The sequence below is a fragment of the Urtica dioica genome, chromosome 7 (assembly GCF_054948205.1).
Source record: "Urtica dioica subsp. dioica isolate 48M chromosome 7, U.dioica_male_clone48M_v1_H2, whole genome shotgun sequence".
Taxonomy (NCBI): domain Eukaryota; kingdom Viridiplantae; phylum Streptophyta; class Magnoliopsida; order Rosales; family Urticaceae; genus Urtica; species Urtica dioica.
In genome coordinates, this window is record NC_142762.1 from 37,795,411 (window position 1) to 37,816,745 (window position 21,335).

Genomic DNA, 21,335 nt, shown 5'->3' on the forward strand with positions numbered 1-21,335 from the left:
ACAACACCGTGATAACAATTCGGTCACCACACTCAGCTAATGCCACAACCCATTTGCTGTATCAATTTGAGAGTTCAATTGAACGGAATTTTTTTTCTTCAAAAAATTAGGTAAATAGCAAATTAAAATGTTTGAAATCACTATATAGTCAACGTTTCGTAAATCTTAGGTAAAAAGCCATAAAGATGACGTGGTCTAACAAATGAAAGTAACTATTTACTTAAGATTTACGTCTATAAATATATAAAAGTGGCTATTTATCTAAGATTTAAGAAACGATTGGTTATTTAGCAATGTCAAATTATAAATGTGACTATTTACCTAATGAACTTTTTTTTTTTTTGGGTGGTCTAATCCATTGGAAGAGACTATTTACTACCCGAGACTGGTCCTTCAATTAAATTTCCAGCTTGAAAATAAATGTTAAGGTCACATTTTTTACTGTTTGATAAATCAATAAAAATAACTAAAGTAAATGAATCAAGCCTCGGATATGGGTGGCCAAGGTTTTGTATATATATATATATTTTTTTAAGTGCGTGTTACAGCTGGATCAAGAGGTAATAACGTTGACAAAAGCTACTTGTCATCTTTCAAAGAGTAATGATTTATTTTCGATGGTGGAAGTTTGGAACTTGGTCTTACTTTCATGCACATATATATAATTGCAATTCTGACTTCTATATTCACACTGCGGAAATAGTGAACACAAAATTAAACTTATATGCATTAGTCATATAACTCAGATATGACCTAATTGGCTAATTCCTTTCAATCTTATGAGACAAGAGACAAAACGTTAAACAGCTCAAAATCAAGCAGGTTCGGTATTCTTACTATGCAACATATATAATATCCAATAAATCATGTTCGATCAGTGTTCGCTGACAATATTTCATTCTTTTCACTAATGTAATAAAATAACAAAGGTAAATAGTCGATTAAAATGTTTGAAATTTTTATATAGTCAATGTTTCGTAAATTTTAGATAAATAATCATAAAAATGACATGATTTAACAAATAAAAATAATTATTTATCTAAGATTTACGCCTGTAATATATAAAAGTGATTATTTACTTAAAATTTATGAAACGTTTACTATTTTTTTTTTAAGGCAGCTTTGCTGTAAATGTAACTATTTATATAACGAACCCATAAAATAAACCAAATATATAATTTCCTTTGCCGAAGTTTGTTCTTTTATTTACATAAAATGAATTCAAAAATTATTTTTCGTCCAACATATGTTGATATGTGATATAGCGTACGTTTATATTGTAAGGTTGCTGTTAAGAGCATCCTTTGCACTGCACAAACGATAAAATTGACTTCAATTTCCACTTGCCACACAACTTTGGGGTCCACCAGATCCACCTAGCTCACTCGTTTTCAACAAAATTTTTGTCGGCATTTTTTTTTTATGGATGTACAAAACGTTAAGGGCATCACAAAACAAATTTTCGTTTCACTCACAGATATCATTGGTATTTTATACTTTTCGTTAGTTGTCAAAGTTTTTTTTTTTTTTTTTTTTTTTTATTGATAATTGATAATTTATTTATTAGAAAATAATTTATCAATTAAACCTTTTTTAGTTATGATATGGAGTCTATATGTTTGTTTAAAATTTAAATTCACTTGTTAATTTTCCGTATAGCTCTCAATAATATATGAAAATTATGCCAAAATTTTGGCAAACCAATTGTGAATACAACATTAAATTAATCAATGATTTACTAATTTCGTGTGAAGTAGCCGTTAATTTAAAAATTTTACTAATTTTTTATTGTAATGGCTAAAGCTTTATAGAAACTAATAGAAAATAGTCACCGTGTAAATAATATAGGTTAAATATCTAAAAGTTATTGAAATTTGAAACTACTAGCTATAAATCATTTAAATATATCGAATCATTTATATTCAAATACCGTATTCTATTTACATTTAAGAAAAATGAATAAATTAATTACACGAAGACACTAGAAAAATAAATACCATTAAAAAATTGAAAGAAGAAAAGTAATATAAATTTTGAAAATGATTTAACCTGATTAAGTTAAAACAAAAACAAGTTATATAAACAATAAAAAAAAATCCACGCATAGTTTATACACTTTACATATTATATTATATTATATTATATATATATATATATATATATATATATATATATATATATATATATATAAAGTAGCGGAATTCTCTATAGAGACAAAAAAAAATTATTTAGAAAAACTTTTTTTTATAGAAAAAAGTAAGAGATTGGACCCCAGACACAAGTAGTGTTCATTCGTACCGATTTATTTTTTTATCAGAAAGATAAAAAATGTCTCCAAAAAAATTTAAATTCATTTTTCTCAACCTAAATATTTCTGGACATGTCTCTATATATTTCTTCATTCATACTAAAATATATTAATTATTTCGAAATAACGCGCGGGCATACTGCTTGTATATGTGTGTGTGTGTGAAGTAAAAAAATTACTATTTTTGCTTAAAAACTTAAAACTTTGACTATTTAGCTTAAAGATTAAAAACAAAATGGCTACTTAACTTAATAACGTAGAATTAAATTATTTTTATAGTAAATTAGTTTAGAATACTGATTTTGTCAAATTCTTTGTCTTGTAAATTTATAAATAAATAAGAGAAATCCAACTGTGGTAACCTATATTTTTTGTAAATTCAAACCTTACATTTCAAACTACTTCTAACTTCTTCTGACAAAATAAAGTAGCAGGCCTCAAGATTTCTTAAGAAAGATAACCAAGGTGGTGCAATATGGTGTTTATTGCCTTGGTCTTCTTTTCATCGTAAAATTGGTTTTATGATCTCTGCCACCTAAACAAGACAACAGAAAATGAGCTAAGACTCTAATGCTCAACTCGGGGTAAAACCTTGGCTCAGAAGTATGGCTGATGAGGACATCGGACCCCAAAAAGGAGGTGATTGTGATAGTTCATGTGATCCACAAGGGAAATATATTATGTGTGGGTGCCTCGGCTAGTGAGACGCTTGGCCCGAGCGGGCACTTACATGGGCCTGGCTCTTCACGTAGGATCGACAAGACGCTTGGACAGGCTTCACTCCTAGCTTGGGACGGGCAAGATGGGCCCCTCGCATGACAATTCACTTGTACCTGGCGATATGCTTGACGGGCACCGTTCTATATAGACACGGAGCGCTTAAAATACACACACGTGCAAAGCCCAATCAGGATGCTACTTAAAAAAAAACTTATATATATGTCTGTATGATAAAATTTAACTATGTTCGAGCAATAGACAAGTTAGTATGTATGTGTGTGTGTGTATGTGTCACGAAACAATATGCTTTCGTTTTGAAAGTTTTGTATGTATATGAGTCAAAACTACCCAATTTTATTTTGAAAGTTTTGTATGTATGTATGTTCTATTTGAGTTTTAAACGGACAATAGATGTGTAACGAAATACCATGATTTCGTGACAAATATGTAACGAAATATCATGATTTCGTGACAAATGTGTCACGAAATACCATGATTTTATGACAAATGTGTCATGAAATCGCTAATCAGTCAAAGATGTCACGAAACTAGTAGACAATAGCAACAAAGTAAAAGTTCGAAAATTTTGCTGTTCAAGAAACCAAGCAACACCAATGAAGTTCTAAACATTCAAAATGCAATACATACCAAACTCTAAACAAGAGGTCCGTCTCAAATTACAAACCAAACCAATGACCCCATCCCTTGAGCTCTCATTTCTCGTGGAATTGGGTTGCAACATGTAGCTCAGTTGTGCCCTAAACCTTCGCATTGGGAACATTTACGAGGCACGGCATCATATTCTCCTCGATAGGGTATCCTTCTTTTCCTAGGTCTACCTGCGGGACGAGCTAGGAACTTATGCGAATTTACTTTGATCTATTTGGTTTCGTTGGGAATAGTCTATGACGATTCGCTTCCTTGAGGATGAACAACCCCTGCATAAGCCAATTTCCAATTCACGGTCGTGTAGTACTCTGAACAATAGCTCTCATCAAGTAAGTGACGTGGACGACAAGCCGTAATAGCATGGACACATACAAATAAATCAATTTGGAATTCCCGGCATGAGCACGTCTTATCAGTGAGGTTCACTGCCCATGGTGTTCATTCCTTGTCTAAAACCTCGAATTCGTCTAGTGCAGAAGGTCGGACCTAAAACATAAGAAAAAAATTGGTGAACATAAAATTTGTTACTAAGTGATGATTTTTCGTGACAGATGTGTCACGACATACAGTAGTTTCATAACACAACTGTCACGAAATTAGGATATAGCCACTTCATTCAAACAAAATTAAAACATAACAAATACACATACCATCATGCCAGCCGAGTCACCACGTTATTTTTTCCATTTGTGCCTGGCATTTTAGTGACAACACACTCTAAGTTGATGACTCATTTTCTCTTCATTCGTAGAACCAAACTTGCATTTTCTCCCTAACCAATCAATGCTCTTCTTTATTGGAAATGACCTAGCTTTGACGATCATCGCATTCAAAGACTCATCATTATTTGAAATCACGATGGGTACCTTAAGGTCTTGAAGAAAGAACGTGCCCACTTCTCGTTTCCTACTTTGTTCACAAGATACGGCTGTATCAGTGGTCTTCCTTGTCTTTTGAATTTTGTCTTGGTGTTATTCTTCAGATGATATGCACAAAAACCACGTTCTTCTCGTGGAAAAGCTTTCTTCACAACGTTAATGATCTCGATGTTTCGGTCAGATACGACCACCATGTTTTCTTTATCCCCTAATGTTAATGCGTTTTTTTAGATCATCATTCACGGGACACGTGTCGGGGGGTGCAAGCTTGAGACGTGTCTCGATCTTGGGTTGCAAAGTGTCGAATCTCCTATGGTTCCAAATGGATTGTGAGGGGTCGGGGATAGTGTTATGACCGTGGTTGAGAACTTCGGAAACTCGACGTGGGTGATGTGTTTCGCCGTGCCCTTTTTTTTCCCTTAGCTGAAAGAGAAGATAAAAATAGTGATATATTTTGGAATGTTCCTCTTATTAAGTGAAGAACAAGATAATTAGATTTCTCAAGTTCTTGGACATCTTTTGAGAGGGGTTGTAATTTGCGTAATTTTAGCCTTTGTTTGTGAAAGAAATATGAGAGAGAGAGATATAGAATATTTCTTTTTCAATTCTAGAGAGAAATGAAGTAGATCATTCATCTTTGTGTTTTGAGGTGAGATAGTTTGTCTCGATTATGAGAGAGAGAGAGAGAGTGTGTGTGTTCTCTTTTAACTCTAGCGAGAATTTTAGATAGAGAAGTTTTAGTCTCTTTTTCTTGGTAGAGAATGACCCTTTTTAAATTGTGAAAAATGATGGATATTTATAGGATTTTGAGTGTGCAATATCATGGGCATGTGGGGACGACTTGGTCGGAAGGATTCTCCAATTTTTTAGATTCTGGCGGAGGGGTCCTTTAGTTTTGTGGATTTTTGTGGAATAGTCCTCCGGTTTTGAGAGACCTGGTGGATGGATCCTCTAGATTCGGGATCTTTGGCAAATGGATCATCTGGTTTTGGGAGTCCTAGAGGAGGGGTCCTCTGGTTTAGGACTTTTTGGCGAATGGATCCTCTAGTTTTGGGAGTCATGGCGGATGAGTCATCTAGTTTTGTGGGTTCTAACGGAGGAATCCTCTGGTTTTGTAAGTCCTGGTGGAGAGGTCTTCTGATTTTTGGACAAGCCAGCGGAGGGATCCTCTGGTTTCGGGACCTTTGACAGAGAGATTCTCCGGTTTTTGGAGTCTTGGCGGATGGATCCTTTGGTCTCGAAGTTTTGGCAGAAGGATCTTCCGGTTTTATGTCCTTTTTTGCTCTCGGGTGTCGTTTTTACTTCATGAAAAAGACGGCATAACACCTAATGCTTCCTTCAATTTTTTGAAGAAGTAAAACCATGACTTAGAAGTTTTCGACTCACCAACACTAAAGGCAAGTGGTAAATTTGCTTATTCGAGTACATCGCGGACGCCGTAAACATGCTGCCATTGTGAAAAAAAATTCAAGAAGGTTGCATTAAGCCGACAATACTTCCATTTCTCTCTAAACGGAGCCAAAGAAACGAAAAAGTACATAAAATACTTGTGACGATCACTTACTAGTTCGATGAGAGAACTTGGATTCTTTTGCTCTAACGTGTATTTGTATGTCACGAAAGAGGCATACGACGCATCTTCTGTCCAATATAAGGACGCTATTGCACACTTTTTTGCCCTTCATGCTTTTCTGTATGAAACACTGACTCCAACCTCTATTTGCATGTAACTTTGGATCTCGTTTAAGGTACAACTATGTAGACCTGGATCAATATATTTATGTTTCACTGACTCTCCAACCAATATTGCAGTAGCTTGAGATTGACATTTTTGTCTGTCCTCCACTGAACAAGTATACTTTGCATCATATCTGAGGTAAAGGTAAAGATAAAGTTGGTCGCACTATCAACAAAATATGTACATTTCGTGACTGGTTTTGGTACACTTAGTGACTGCTTTGTCACAAAATTGGGCAATTTTGTGACACATTAGTCATGAAATAGATCAATTTCGTGACACATCATTAACGAAATTCATACACTCCATGACTAATGTGTCACGAAATCATGGTATTTCGTGACACATCACTAACAAAGTGTATGAAGTTTGTGACTAGTAACTCCCATTTACGTGACTTGGATATTGGACTCGGCATGTTCGGAATGATCCTGGTTTGATTACCAGCACATCCATTCTCGCCTGTGTTTGGTGTTGGAGTGGATCCAACACATGAAGAAGGCGTCACATCTGTTTTTTATCCTTAAATAGCTCTTGACTAACTTCAACTACAAGATTCAATTTTTTCCGGTTCGATTCGTTCTTCCGCATATGCAAATAACATCGGAAGCTTTCATTGTATTCTATGGCTTGCGGTATAAGCATGTCAGCTTCGTATTTGACGGCGATTGAATGCGTTGCAAGGGTTAGGTTCAACCAAGTACAATTTTTTCATCAAACTTGAGTAACTCAAGTTGGTAGGCAATAAAAGTATAAGAATACCACCCTCTTGGTATACATCTGGTTGTACCCATTTACCATTATGCTTAGTATATAGACATGCTTAGTATATATACAAACAAAGGTGAACATAATTTGCGGGACTGATGTGGCACGAAAAATTAATATTTCGTGGCAGATGTGTCATGAAATACATACATTTCGTGACACATAAGTCACGAAAATTCTGATTTCAGCCACACACCCCATTATTAGCTATTTAATAACACAGAAACGCATTGGAGCCAGATTTAAATTGAGCAAAATCGCTGAAATAGACCAAAATTTGTTAAAAGGACTAACTAACCCAAATCTAGTGAATGTATTATTGGATCTCGACCCAAAGCACGAAGAGAAAGGATTATAAATCAAGGACTGGCTTACCTACACTGAGACGATGACCAACGAAGAGGACGATGAGTAACACATTCACGAAGAAGCACGAAGAAGAAGTAGACTAAATTAGGTTTAACATTCATGATGGGATCCCGACAAGGATGACGACGAGGAGAACCTGAAACTAGGAGGACGACGAGCTCACTTTGCGGGATTCTGGTGAGCTTCACAATGGGATTTCGGCCAATCAAATCGGATCTGAGCCAGTCGTCAATGAAAAACGAGAAAAGAAAGCATGAAAAACATATGAAACAAAAAGAAAAAGTATTAAATGTGGAAATTAGTTGTGGAAACATTTATTTCTCTCACGTAACTTTAGTATTAAATGTGTTAATATTTAAATTTTGGTTGATTTTTGGTAATTACCAAACAAATGATATTATTGATATCAAATTCCCAAATGAGAAGGAAAGAAGAGGGGGAAGTAAAAAAAAGAAAATAAACACAAACATAGTCCCCACATCCACACACATGTATGATTTGGATGAATTTTATTTTGCACCAATTTTTTCATAAAAAAAATGAAATTCACCCATTAGTTGTACAATTTCTCTTATTTTTATTTTCCTTTTCTTTTTACCTGTATAAACAAGAAATAAGAGGATTCCATTTCTTTTTTCGAGTACCAAATAGACCAAAGAGACTTGAAAACCTTTATAAGATCATGATTATTATCTGTTAACGCCATTTTTGGGTCAACACTTAGAACCGTCTGTGGTTCGGTTTAGGGCTGGACCCTATGACCGCACGTAGGTTAGGTGTGGTGAAATCTTCTCTTCTCATCATCTTTGCCTCATCAGAAAGAGGTTTTCGGTTTCCCGTCACTCCTGATTAGTTCACCTTCCAGTTCGTCGAGTTCGTCAGGTTCTTCACGTTCTTCGGATTCGTCGAGTCCTTATAGTTAGTCGTGTTCTTCGGGTTCTTCACGATCTTCATGTTATTCGTGTTCGTCGTGTTGTTCGTCTGAAAAGACAATAAACGTGAACTAGAGGGACGCGGAGAGTTTTCCCCTGGCGCGCGCTCCGACGCTCAACATTAGTCGAGGTGGGGGGCTTATCTCTCATCTCAAGTGTCGAGAGAGAAAAATATAGTGAGTCGGGAGTGAAACTGAGATTTTCTAAGTCGAGAAAGACTTACCTTGAGAGTGGATGAAGACGGGTATTTATAGTTTTTCATCTTGGAGTTTGAGTGGGTTTTGGAGGCAATTGAGGCTTGGAGGTCGTTTTTGGCCGATGGTGTGCCTTGGATGCCGATAGTTCCACGCCGATAGTCTCGGCCATGAAGCTCGCCGATAGTCTCGGCCATGAAGCTCGCCGATGGTCTAACGCCGATTGTTTTGTGTCGATAGTCTTGTCCGCCGATAGTTCAAAGATTCTTATCTTTGTCGATAGTCTTACTTTGCCGAAGATTTTAGGACGTCGATAGTTTGGTCTTGAACTTCGTCGATTGTATGGCCGCCGATAGTTCAATTATTCTTCTCTTCGTCGATAGTCTTGCTTTGCCAAAGGCTTTAGGTCGCCGATAGTTTAATCTCGAACTTTGCCGATGGTATGGCCGCCGATAGTTCAAGGATTCTTCTCTTTGCCGATAGTCTTGCTTTGCCAAAGGCTTTGAGACGCCGATAGTTTGGTCTTAAACTTTACCGATGGTACGTATAACGATGGTTTCAACACGTCGATAGTTAGGTTTCGAACGTTGCCGATGGTATGGCCGCCGATAGTTCAAGGATTCTTCTCTTTGCCGATAGTCTTGCTTTGGCAAAGGCTTTGAGACGCCGATAGTTTGGTCTTAAACTTTACCGATGGTACATATAACGATGGTTTCAACACGTCGATAGTTAGATCTTGAACGTTACCGATTCTTGTCGTTTTTGCTCTCGGAGTATCATTTTTATCTCGTGAAAATGATGGCGTAATATTATTTTTTTATTTTATCAATTAATTTTGAAATGAAAATAATGAAATCAGGGACGGGGCCCGATCAGCGTGCCTATTCTTTCGTCTGAGTCCCCAATTCATTCGTGTAAGCCTGTGATGAAAAAAAAAAAAAAAAACACAATCATTATATATTATAAAAACATGTCTCAGAATTAAGAAAGAAAGAATATTTTATTTATGAAAACATGGAATGAAATAGGCAAGCCATGCTTTTCGGTGTTAGAAGAAGAAGGAAAAAAGAGTGATCACTTATATATATATATATATATATATATATATATATATAAACAATCATTATATATTACAGTTCTTTGCCGATTCTTCCAATAAATATTCTCAAAGGATAGCCACTAGCGTCTAAAACCATAAAGGTAAGTGCGTTTTTCTTCCTGGTCATTTAATAGGCATTGAATCTCTCTCTCTCTCTCTCATTTAGACATATTAGCTTAGCCTGTATTTGGTGACATAAACACACACACAAGCATCTAGGGCTTTAATATCTTTTCTCTCTCTCTCATTTTTAGAGAAATGTCACCTTAGCTATTAGCTTGATCTATGAGCTAGCGCTTTGAAATCTCTTCAACTTTATCGATGCTCTCTCTCACTCTCTCTTCTCTCTCTCTCTCTCACTCTCTGGTATCCACAGGCCGTACAGAATCTCAACAGAAGAACCTCTGTGAAGGGTTAAAACTTAAAAGCACGCACATCTCCAGGTAATAACTTCGTGATCCATTTATGTCTCTCTGAATTTTCTTACAGTTTTTTCTTCAGCCATTAAAGTGGCTGCTTTAAGGGTCTTACAGAAACTAAATCGAATGATTATTATGAATCCTTTGAATCTCGTATTTATTCAACCTTTACTTTTAGTTTCTCAAGTATGAGTTTACACTTTACAGAGTTTCAGTTGTTTGACTACCTAATCGCGGACTGTTTGATTCCTAACTTTTATATTGCATTTATGTAAAAAAAAATTCTCAATTTTAGGTATTGGTGTCCCCGTATTAACTTAATTTGTTAACCTAACTAGCTTTTATTTAAAAAAAAAAGATTCAAATTCAAGTATTGAAATCCCGACGAAATTCCTTTGAAGAATTGCTAATTTTGATGGAAATATTGACGAAAAGTTCATTTTCTTTATCACTAAAATAAGGGTTTTGTTATTTTTTTTTATTATTATTGTTAAAGAATCAATTTCCCCTTTATTTCCCAATATATTACCGATTCATGGGACAGTCTTTTACCGGTTTATCAATAATTTCACCTATAACGGGTGCGCAGACGAAATTTGCTTTTGTAAATTGTAAGCAACAACAGGTGGCATTAACTGATACCATTTAATAAAACAATTAACTAGTTTATAATATATTTTCTAGAGAAATAATAACAAATTTTTTATTTTATTTTTATATACGGCTTTTCAAAGAATTAATATTTTGATAAAAAGCAAAGGTTTACAAACCTGTAGAACCCTAATTTATACGGGTTCTTGGTTAATTGATATTTGGTAATTATTTTTTTGGTAAGTTAATATTTGGTTATTAATAATGTCTTTTTTGTAAAGATGACGGGCTGTTGAATAAGCTATCACCCTATTAAGTACCCTATATTAATACTAAGAAAAACCTATGACCCTATGTATCTAAAAATAAGGTATTAATTAACATCTTAGACTTTTTAATAATTTGTTTTTTATTTTACCATGATTCAAATTAATTGCTCTTCATTATGGACGACTCGTGAGTCCAGGACGAGAGTGAGCTAGTGCGTTTTGACTATTAGTGTTTGCATATTTATTAGTCCGAAACAGTGCATATATAGTTATGATTATGAACCAAATGGTTGCTTCAACTAGATAGTGACGTCACATATCCCAACGCACTTAAATTTTTGAACTTTATTGCTCTGGTTATGGAACCTTTCTGTACGATACTATTATTTGGTTGTGGATACAGCGATTATTGAGCGTATATACATGAAATTTGTACGAATATGGATGAGAGTAATATTGTTTCTGACCTCTAAATTTGCAATCAAACAAAAACGAGACATAGTGGGCCAATCTGCTTTGGTTCTTCCTTGTGAGGCCACACCACTTGATCTATTTTCCTTATAAAAATAAAATATGATAATAACTACCCGATCTCTTTTGTTTCTTAGAAAATAATTAAAGTCCGACTCCGACCATATAATTTTGATGGTTTTTTTTTTTTTTTTTTTGGTGAAAACAATACGAGCACCGCCAAAGGGTAGTTCTGCGTCGTTTACGAGAGACTGAAAGTGAAACTAATAATTCCCTTTTTTTGTTCAATACTTTTCTTTATCTTATCCTTCTTCATAGGGACACATTTTTTTTTTACTGGAAAGAACTTTACACCCTAATCTTATTATATTAATAATTTTTTTATAAGCATCATGTGAATATATAATGTGTTATAATGAGATGTCGTGTGCATTTTTTAATTATATTAAATTCGATTATATACATATATATATATATATATATCTTTTGTATCTACCCTTTTAACTAATTATTACTATTATGTTACTTAAAACTTTATTCATAGATTTTGTTTATTTTTTATGTTGTGAAAAGTATAATAATACCTCTAAAGTTTATGTTTAAATTATATTATGGAATAAAATATGTTAAGACTCGAGACTATATCAGCTAAAATTGGAGAAAAGATTAGCTGATGACTAATTCTTTCTGATTATATATTAGAAACATAAAGTATAACTGTACTTTCACTTTTGTAAAAGTCAATAAGATTCATGAATTGAATAAATAGCAAACAGATACGGTAAAATTGATAATGATAAATACAACAAAAATGTGCATGCGATATTGCGTTCAATTCAAGGTGGTGGTGGGGTCTACTACCGCCATTACACATGTGAATGTGGCACAAAAACAAACAGTAAATTAAATAATTAAAATAAAATAAAAACAAGAGCATGGAAAAATACAACTAATTAATAACACATGAAATTTAGATTATACTTGTAAGTATATATTTTTTTTTTGAAATATAACTCCTTTAACTAAAATATTCTTAATAATTAAAAAATTATTGTATCCTGCTGCATATTTCGTAACCGGGTAAAAAATTAAATAAATAAATAAATAATAGAAGCATCTGATGTACATATACATTGTAAATTATAATTTATCAGGTAATTTAATATTCATATGTAATTTGGTTTATTCAGTTATATTTTTCTTATTTTTAATACTACAAAAATCAAAATTAAATTTTATGTGTTATTTATTATATGTAAAAAAAATGCAATAAGAAAGTAGTGCCGTAAATTTCCAAAGATAATAGTAAGATTCCGAAAAGAGTCATGGTCAATTCATCAAGTGGCTGAACCTTTAGAATATTATTCCGCCCCGGGGAGCTAACAACTTCTTTTTAGACTCTAGACTTTAGACTCATTGTGAGACTCATTTTCAAAGGTTATTCTCCCACAAACATCACATCCTTTTATTTCTTTTCATTTTTGCGTATAAACTTCTTTTTACTTTTCAAGGTGGGTTAAACCTTTTTTTTTTCCTTTCTTTTTTCTGGACTGTTGTGTAGTGCTCTAATGTCTTAATTTGATTTGTCAATGTGTTGGAAGGAAAATGAAAGTAGGGCGAATCACGATCATTGATCTAGATTCTAGATACGTTATCTCTAAATATTGCTTTATAGATAGCGTTTTATGACCGAAAAATGATTTTGAAATCTGAGTCTGAGTCTGTTTGATGACATTTCACCGTATTGGGCTTCATATAATAGCAACAACCTATAATAATATCATGTTACCTGCGATTTTCAATCTCTTTTTATGGGAAAAAAAAGGTAGAGATTTCATCAGCAATATCATAGCTCTCTATTTTTCTTCTTCCCCTTTTTTGTCATAACAGTGGTGATGAGACTTGATCTTGTTTTGAAATTAAGGCTATTTTGGTAGGTTCGTTGTCCAATCATATTTATTCAATAAATGCATTTTGTCCGGTACCGTACGCATCGCAATTTACGAATTTGACATTATTCAATTTCAAACTTAATTGAAAGTTCAACTTCAAACAGTATTATGTTCCTCTTGGCGTCGTGTTAAATTCCACGTAAAATAATGCATTGTTTCGGATTAGAAACCAAAAAAGGAACGCAATAATATGTCAAACTAAAATTAGTAGAGAGTAGTCGATATAAATGTAGTGCTTTTGATCATTTTCATAAGAATATGTCTGTCGAAAATAATGTTTACTAAAATACATTCAATAGTGTTATTATATTCCTTTCAGTTTGAAGATTTTAATTTGTTTTGTCATTTTCACAACTGGGCACATGTGAATCTGATGTATATGGTATTTATGGTGTTCCAGAAAATAAAGAATGAAGAACTTGTTTTTATTGTAATCGACGCCGTGGCCGGTGGGTGGGTGTGGGTCAAACTCTATAATTGTTGACTTTATTTTATTCCTAAATAATAGTTGCCTCACCGTCACCACAACACAAGTTCTGCCACGTTACTTTATGTATATATATATGTGTGTATATATATATCATAAATATTAATGCTATATACTATTACTTTGTTAGTAGGATTTTTTTTGGACAATTAAGTCAGTAGTCCACTCACTATAAAAAAAAATAGTCAAAGTTGTATTTAATAAAAAAAAAATAGCTTATCAGACCGAAATTAATAACTTATTAGATTAATTTAATTTACTTCGAAAAATAGCTTATCAGACATAAGTAAATTAAATCAACTAGTTTAGTTAATTAATTAACTTCGGTCTGGTGGAAGTTTTGCTAGAATCTTAAAAGAAACTTGAAAATTAACTAGTTATAACAAATTCTTTTTTTTTTTAAATCGGATATCATATAATACAAAATCTATAGTTATTGGAGACGCATTGATAATTTTAATGTCATTTTTTTACGGTACTAGTATTGCTCACTGTATCGGAACTATGCATGGTACTATTCACAGAGTGAAATTCAAGTTCCCCTTTAGCAATTTCTTTTCGTAAATGTAAATTATGTTTTAGTTTGAATTTTGTTTTATTTTTTGTTAAGTGAATAGTGTCGGAATGAATTGGAATAGAATGTTATCTTCTAATTTGATTTACATTTTAGTATCATTAAAATCATAAAATTCCGATCCATCGAAGATGGAAATTCTATTGGAGCATAATATAACTTAAATTTAGTTTATGGCTTCATCTATAATCAATGAATGAGATTTATTTTTCCTTTTAAAATATTCGAAGTTAACTCGCCTCATTGCATGCTATCGCTTAATAATATTTTTTTTTATACGTTATGAAAGCTATTGATAAGGCGTGTTCATTTTTGTGCATTTTTTTTAACAAAGATGATTTTGCAAAAAATCTTAAAACCAAGTCATTAAAAATAGAGCTATATCACAATTAGCGACTCCCTGATATACTAATACAGGTGAGCTCCACCTGTCACATGAGCTCCCATCTGTCACGTGGGTCCCACCTTCTCTCTCACGTTAGCGATCAATCATTTCCGTTAGAAATAAGAGGATAACAAGTTGATGACCATTAGCTTTTATTTCTCTTTTTTCTTCCCATTAAAATTGTAAATGACCTCGTTTAAAAAAGAATAGATGCCCTCGTTTCAAAGAATTATATTTTTCCTTCAACATTACTGCAGTACTACGTAACTAGAGTGGACTTACATTGGAATTTTGAAGGCTTCATTGGTGATTGAAGATATCGAGTAGATTAATATAATCCCTAAATAAATTAACTAATTAATCCGATTGGTTTGGATAAACGGAAGCCACAAAATATATGGTTGTAGGTAAGCTTCATTAATGAAGATGTCCCCTTCACCCACAACCGTTTTTATCTTCAAAGATTTTTATTAACCATTCATTCAATTTCCCACTAAGAAGGAAAAAGTTCTTACTTTATCTTGACACATTAAAAAAAAATTAACATCACCATTAAATTACTAATCACGTTTCATTACGATAATTCCGTTTCACATCAACTTCGTCATCATTACATCCCATCATAAAACAAACCAAAAGTCGCACAAATACTACAAAACCAACATACTTCAATATAGTTATATTATCACTGATCTAATTCCATTTTTCACGGAGAAAATAAATAATATCTCAATATAAAGTTTCACTATTCATATACAACTCCATAATAAAAAGCAAGTACTTAGAAAATGTTTAATTAATTTGTTTATTTCAAAATAACCTTAAAGTTTAATGAGTCCATTAGAAAAATAACCAACGTAAACATTTGACATTATTAAATAATCAACTTTTAGTAAATCATAGGTAAATAGACATTTTCATGTATTTACATACGTAAATGTTAAATAAATAGTCACCTACATATATAAGACCATTCATTATTTACAGCTATTTATCTAAGATTTAACAAACGTTGGCTATTTAGCAAAACGTTTAAAGTTGGCTATTTTCTTAATTTTTTTAAGTTTTATTGACTTGTATCTCTTATGTGTATTTGTATTCATTTATAACAAAATAGTTTATATTATAATAAAACGTTGAAATATTTGACAAAAAAAATATCGCAACGTAAGAATTTACATGACAATGTTTATAACTTGAAACATAGTAATTTGTGTTAATATGCTCCAAGTAACTGTATACTCTTCTTATCAATAAAAAAAAATTACTAATTAAATTTCAACCGACGGTGAAATAATCGACATGTCCAAAGCCAGGTGTGGAAAGGGCGCCAAATTCCGTGACACAAGGAAACCGGCTATTGAAGCTGATTAGACACATTTCTTGCCCAATCCTCTCATGTTGATATTTATATACACACTTACCGGTGGAAATAAAAGCCAACAGTTGGTCGGTTTCGTCTCGTCTCGTCACTATTCTATACCAGAAAAAAAATAAAAATAAAAATAAAACTAGAAACCCAACTAAAAGCTACAATTCATTTTCCAAAAAAAAAAAAAAAACTAAAGGCTATAATGAATAAATAAATAAACCAATGAAACAAAATCGGAAAACGGAATTTCAAGACACCGATTGCGGGACCGTGTGTACGTCTTGTCGTGTTTCACCTGGATCCAAAAAGCCTCCATTTCTACAGCTAGTAATTTCTCTACGGACATTGATATTCCTTCCTATATTACATTCGCCTACCAATAGACCCATTCTCTCGTTCTGTAGATATTTTTTTAGAACATTGCTTAGTTTACTAATATATGCGTGCACAGATGAAGCAAGGCTCGAGAGTTCACTCTGAGGTATGATTTTTTTATTTTTTTTATTTTTTTTTTTGCAATTGGAAAAAAGAAAGTGGGAGGTTGGGCTGAATTGTGTTGTTTGGATTGGTGGTGGTCGCAGCTGTTTTGGCCCAGGACCGTGGTTCGCAAATTGCTCAACATCTCCGACAAGGAATCGAATTTCAGCGCCGATACCGACGACGAGAACGACGCCGACGCCGACTCCGATTCCGCCGACGAGGCTCAAGGTTGGTACCGTGAACCGCACGCCTGGCTAGGTTTTCCGGCGAACGGTGAATGGTGTTATTAGGGATTTTTCATATTTGATCGTTAATGTTGTTCTTTTTAGCAGAAGCTTCTCAGCGAGTTAGGCCGTCGAGATTTAAACACAATGCAGAGAACAACGATGCGCAAGTGGATAGTAAAGGTGAATTTCGTCACTGTAGATGTGATCTCGACAGATTGAACAGCTTGAATAAAAAAATAAGCTATTTCATATGTACTTTCTCATATTAATTCCTTTCTACTTGTAGTCATTATTCCATTCCTACATTCTGCATTCAATACTCTTACTATTTCTCTGTTTGTGCTTTTCCTTTCCTTTATTTTATTTTTCATCTTTTTCTTTCTGCCTTCAGGTACTCTCCCCAGGATACGGAGACGAAAATCAGAAACTTTTAGGGCACAGTATATTAGCACAAAGGAAATCAGGTACCACATGATCTGGGTAAAAAAATAGTAATAATAAAAAATAAAAAATTTCTTCGTCTTGGGAATTTTTTGTGTGAAATGTTCATTTATTTATTCGTGTGTGTTCTTAGAGTCCGCGTCGGGACATGGAATGTCGGAGGAAAAACTCCACCAGAGGACCTCGACATCGACGAATGGATAGATATCAATGACCCAGCTGATATTTATGTGCTAGGGTTAGTTCTTCCGTGATTCTCCTTCTGATTATCGTCCAATCCTTGTCGTGATTTTATCCGATTAACGAATGGATATACGCGATAACCAGGCTTCAGGAGATTGTGCCGCTAAACGCCGGAAACATTTTCGGGGCCGAAGATAACCGGCCAGTTACGCTGTGGGAAGATGTTATCCGCGATTCACTGAACAGAGTTCGGCCCAAGGTAACCAAGATCAAATCCTTTAGTGACCCTCCGTCCCCGACGAAGTTCAAGCCGTTCGAAGACCTTCCCGACATACAAGAGGAGATATTACTGAATAGCGATAGCGACATTGATGAGGAAATCCATGACATCGGCGAAGAAGTCCATCCCTTTAACGGCGAAAGGGAAAGCACAGACGTGTTTGAGAAGGAAGAGTTGCTCAGGAGGTTCTCTTCTTCGCCGAAGAGGATGGTCAGATTGAATTGTTTGCCAGAAGTTGAGGATGATGATGAGGATTCGTCGCGCGAACAATTGCCCGACCGGACTGGTCAACCCGTTGCGAAGTTGACCAGAATGTTGAGCGGGTCCGAAAGACTTGGACTGAGCTGGCCCGAGCGTCCGTTGAACTTGCTACCTCAGCACGGTTTAGAGGTACCAACCTCTATCAAACCGGTTAGGTCTTTGTCGGCCTCCAAGTCTCTTAAGACATTCAAATCCTTCAAGAGTTACGCGAATGACGTGGCATCGGAGATGGCTTTTTTTGCGGAAGTCAACCTCGAATCTCTGATGAAGAGAAAGAGACGTGTTCCGTACGTACGGATCGTTAGTAAGCAAATGGTCGGCGTTTTTCTGACTGTTTGGGTCCGTAGAAACTTGCGAAGGCACATTCAGAACTTGAAGGTTTCTACAGTTGGTGTTGGGGTTATGGGCTACATTGGTAACAAGGTTTTTACTCTATTGCAATTTAGTTCTTTTCACTTATTCTTACAATTGCAGTTTTCGAAAATGAATGATCCTTTTTTACTTATAATACTGTAAATTCTCAATTGATTTGCCTTAATATATTCCCTTGTTTTTCTTATTTTGTTTCAGGGATCGATATCAGTGAGCATGTCCATATACCAGACACTGTTTTGTTTCATATGCACTCACTTGACTTCTGGCGAAAAAGAGGTGGATAAACTCAAAAGGAACGCTGATGTCCAAATGATATATCGGAGAACACTCTTCCATTCGCTTTCGGGTCTAGGGCTTCCTCAAGGCATTCAGGACCACGAGTGAGTACATGATCACTGTTTGAAATGTCGAATGTAATAATAAACCCTCTTTTCTGATCAAAATTATCCTATATATATATATATATATATATATCTCTCTCTCTCTCATTGGCAGGAGAATAATTTGGTTGGGTGATCTGAATTACCGGCTCAACTTGTCATACGAGAAAGCCCGAGAGCTGATCTCCAAGAAGAAATGGTCTGAACTATTTGAGAGTGACCAGGTATATATATACCGCTGAGATACTATTTTCCATTTTTATTAGTAGATAGTACACTCTGTCTCGGCATTACCACTTCAACATGGACATAAACCAAACCCAGGTCTTGTAGCATTGATATTATATTCCTGTGTTCAATTATGTTCTTCTGCGGTTTTCATGGCGCCGCGAAACATAAATGTATTTCCTAGTGTGTATTATAGAGACTGCTTGTCTTGTGCAAATACCATTATAGAGTGATAAAGAGCGCAAGACAAGTTGGGACAAGCGGTTTCAATGTTGTTACACTGGCAAGGCAATATAGAGGATTGTAAGTACCTGCAAATGCATCTCTCTTAACATTTCTTTCATATAGCTTGTTCGGGAGCTTAAAAGAGGCCGTGTATTCGATGGATGGTCCGAGGGTCAACTGAAATTTCCACCAACTTACAAATATGAAATAAATTCGGATAAATACATCGGAGATGATCCAAAAGCTGGAAGACGTACTCCTGCATGGTAATTAAATCGTCACAAAAACTAGATATGGTTTACCATAGCTTCAATTGTATGTTTGAAACCTGGAAAATCTTAGGAAATATATGTGATAATCCACTAAACTTTCCCTGTGATATTTTCCCTGAATTTGGTTTTCCGATGTGACTATTTTTTCCTCAAAATTTTACTGGCTTCTAGATAACGAGTTTTGATTTCCTCACATTTTTTTCCCTTATGAACTTCTATTTCAAATTCAGGATTCAAACATACTATTCAGTTTATATCGAAGTCTTTTTACATGAAAAATCTCTCATTAATTAATATTGTTGTTTCTGTGTGCATAACAGGTGTGACCGGATTCTGTCAAGTGGGAGAGGAATGAAGCAACTGAACTACAAGCGGGCCGAACTGAGACTCTCGGATCATCGCCCTGTGAGCGCCACTTTCATGGCCGAGGTCGAGATTTTCTCTCCCAGGAGACTTCAGAAAGCTCTCACCTTCACTGACGCCGAGATCGAGAACACAGATGTCCTCACAGACATCGGCACCGAAGCTGGAATCACCTGCTTAACGTTAGAACAGGTCAACATTTGTTTTTCGGAATTTTCTGTCTGCCTCGGAATAATTACATTCATTGATTTGGCAACCAAAGTAACGAAAATTCCTTTCTTAGTCCAGGGTTATTCCAACTGGGAGGATTAAGCGGAGATCAGCCTTGGAGAGGGGACTTGCACACGTGTCCCTGTTAAACCTTTTTACTATTGATTGATTCTTTTGGCATGAGTTTCTGTTTTACTATAATTAATAGTGTATATTCCATGTAGTCTGTTGAGTCAAGCAGGGTTTTTACCAGAAGTGTTGTAAAAGCGAGTCTGTGTTTTTGTTCTCAGCTTGAGAGTGTAAATATGAAAACAGATCTTGGAGACGTTGTCCCATCAATCAAACCAATACTATCAATAGAGTTTTCATTTCATATTCTTCATTGGCCGGTAGAACATTTTGGATCAATAAAAAACATTTCTGATTTTTTTTTCCTCCCCTGCAAAAGAGGTCTTTCATAAAACTCAAAGGTCCTTGGTAGTGAAAAGTTATTTGCCCACCTACTAACATTGTGAACTCTTACCTTACAAGCTCTACCCAACCAGACTACCTTAAATTCAACAAAACCATAAATATATAAAAACAGAGACTGTCGAACTGTCCCGTTATTCGCAAGTCCAACAATTGTTCCAAGCCTCCACCAGATTCCGAGCGTCACACTGAATTCGTAGCCTTTCCCATCCCACAAATCAGTGGTTTTGCCCGTCTCCAATGATCACCGCGGAGCCTTTTCGAAGCCACTCGGCTGTCGAAGCGATTACTAGTCACACCATCGAGCCACTTGCTTTATCCTTTGAGATTATTAACTTGGTATTAGGTGTAAGAAGTTTGCACTAAGGAGTCTCGTCGCCTTCCGAGCTAAGCCAACAAAGCTATGTTGATGTCTTGTATCTTGCGAAAGCCAAGCCCACCATTCCTCTCTGGCTTGCGAATCTCATTCTAGCATCTCAAACCGATTGCTCTCTCGTGAACTCGCTTACCAAAACTGAAGAAGCATCTTATCAATGTCATCGCAAATCGAAGCCAAGAAAATCGAGTCCCAACATGCTTCTCATTTTGATCAAGTCCCTTTATTCCGATAATACGCCTCCCTCGCACTTTGGAGATTCGGAAAGAAAGCTATACCCGAGGTCGGAAAATTAATCTTTTATCCTGACCATTTCACAAATGTTCGTAGAGCTTTCATGAAAATCCAAGCTTAAAGGACTGACGTTC

The 21,335-nt window shown here is 34.9% G+C and overlaps 1 protein-coding gene across 5 annotated transcripts; it reads left to right on the forward strand.

Moving 5' to 3' along the window:
* The first annotated feature begins 9,757 nt into the window (after window positions 1–9,757).
* Window positions 9,758–20,495, forward strand: LOC149391306 (DNAse I-like superfamily protein). 5 transcript variants are annotated; one of them, XM_089619217.1, is made up of 13 exons: window positions 9,758–9,776; window positions 10,052–10,118; window positions 16,647–16,676; window positions 16,777–16,903; window positions 17,005–17,082; window positions 17,294–17,366; window positions 17,477–17,581; window positions 17,671–18,490; window positions 18,638–18,822; window positions 18,938–19,046; window positions 19,399–19,541; window positions 19,868–20,102; window positions 20,194–20,495. In XM_089619217.1, the coding sequence occupies exons 3-13, from the start codon at window positions 16,647–16,649 to the stop codon at window positions 20,287–20,289; spliced, it is 2,001 nt and encodes a 666-aa protein (XP_089475343.1). In that variant the 5' UTR covers window positions 9,758–9,776; window positions 10,052–10,118; the 3' UTR covers window positions 20,290–20,495. The 5 variants fall into 5 exon arrangements, with proteins under 5 accessions (XP_089475343.1, XP_089475344.1, XP_089475340.1 ...); XM_089619218.1 differs by lacking the exon at window positions 9,758–9,776 and having other exon boundaries at window positions 9,856–10,118; window positions 17,008–17,082; XM_089619214.1 differs by lacking the exons at window positions 9,758–9,776; window positions 10,052–10,118 and adding an exon at window positions 15,944–16,522.
* Window positions 20,496–21,335: the final 840 nt, after the last annotated feature.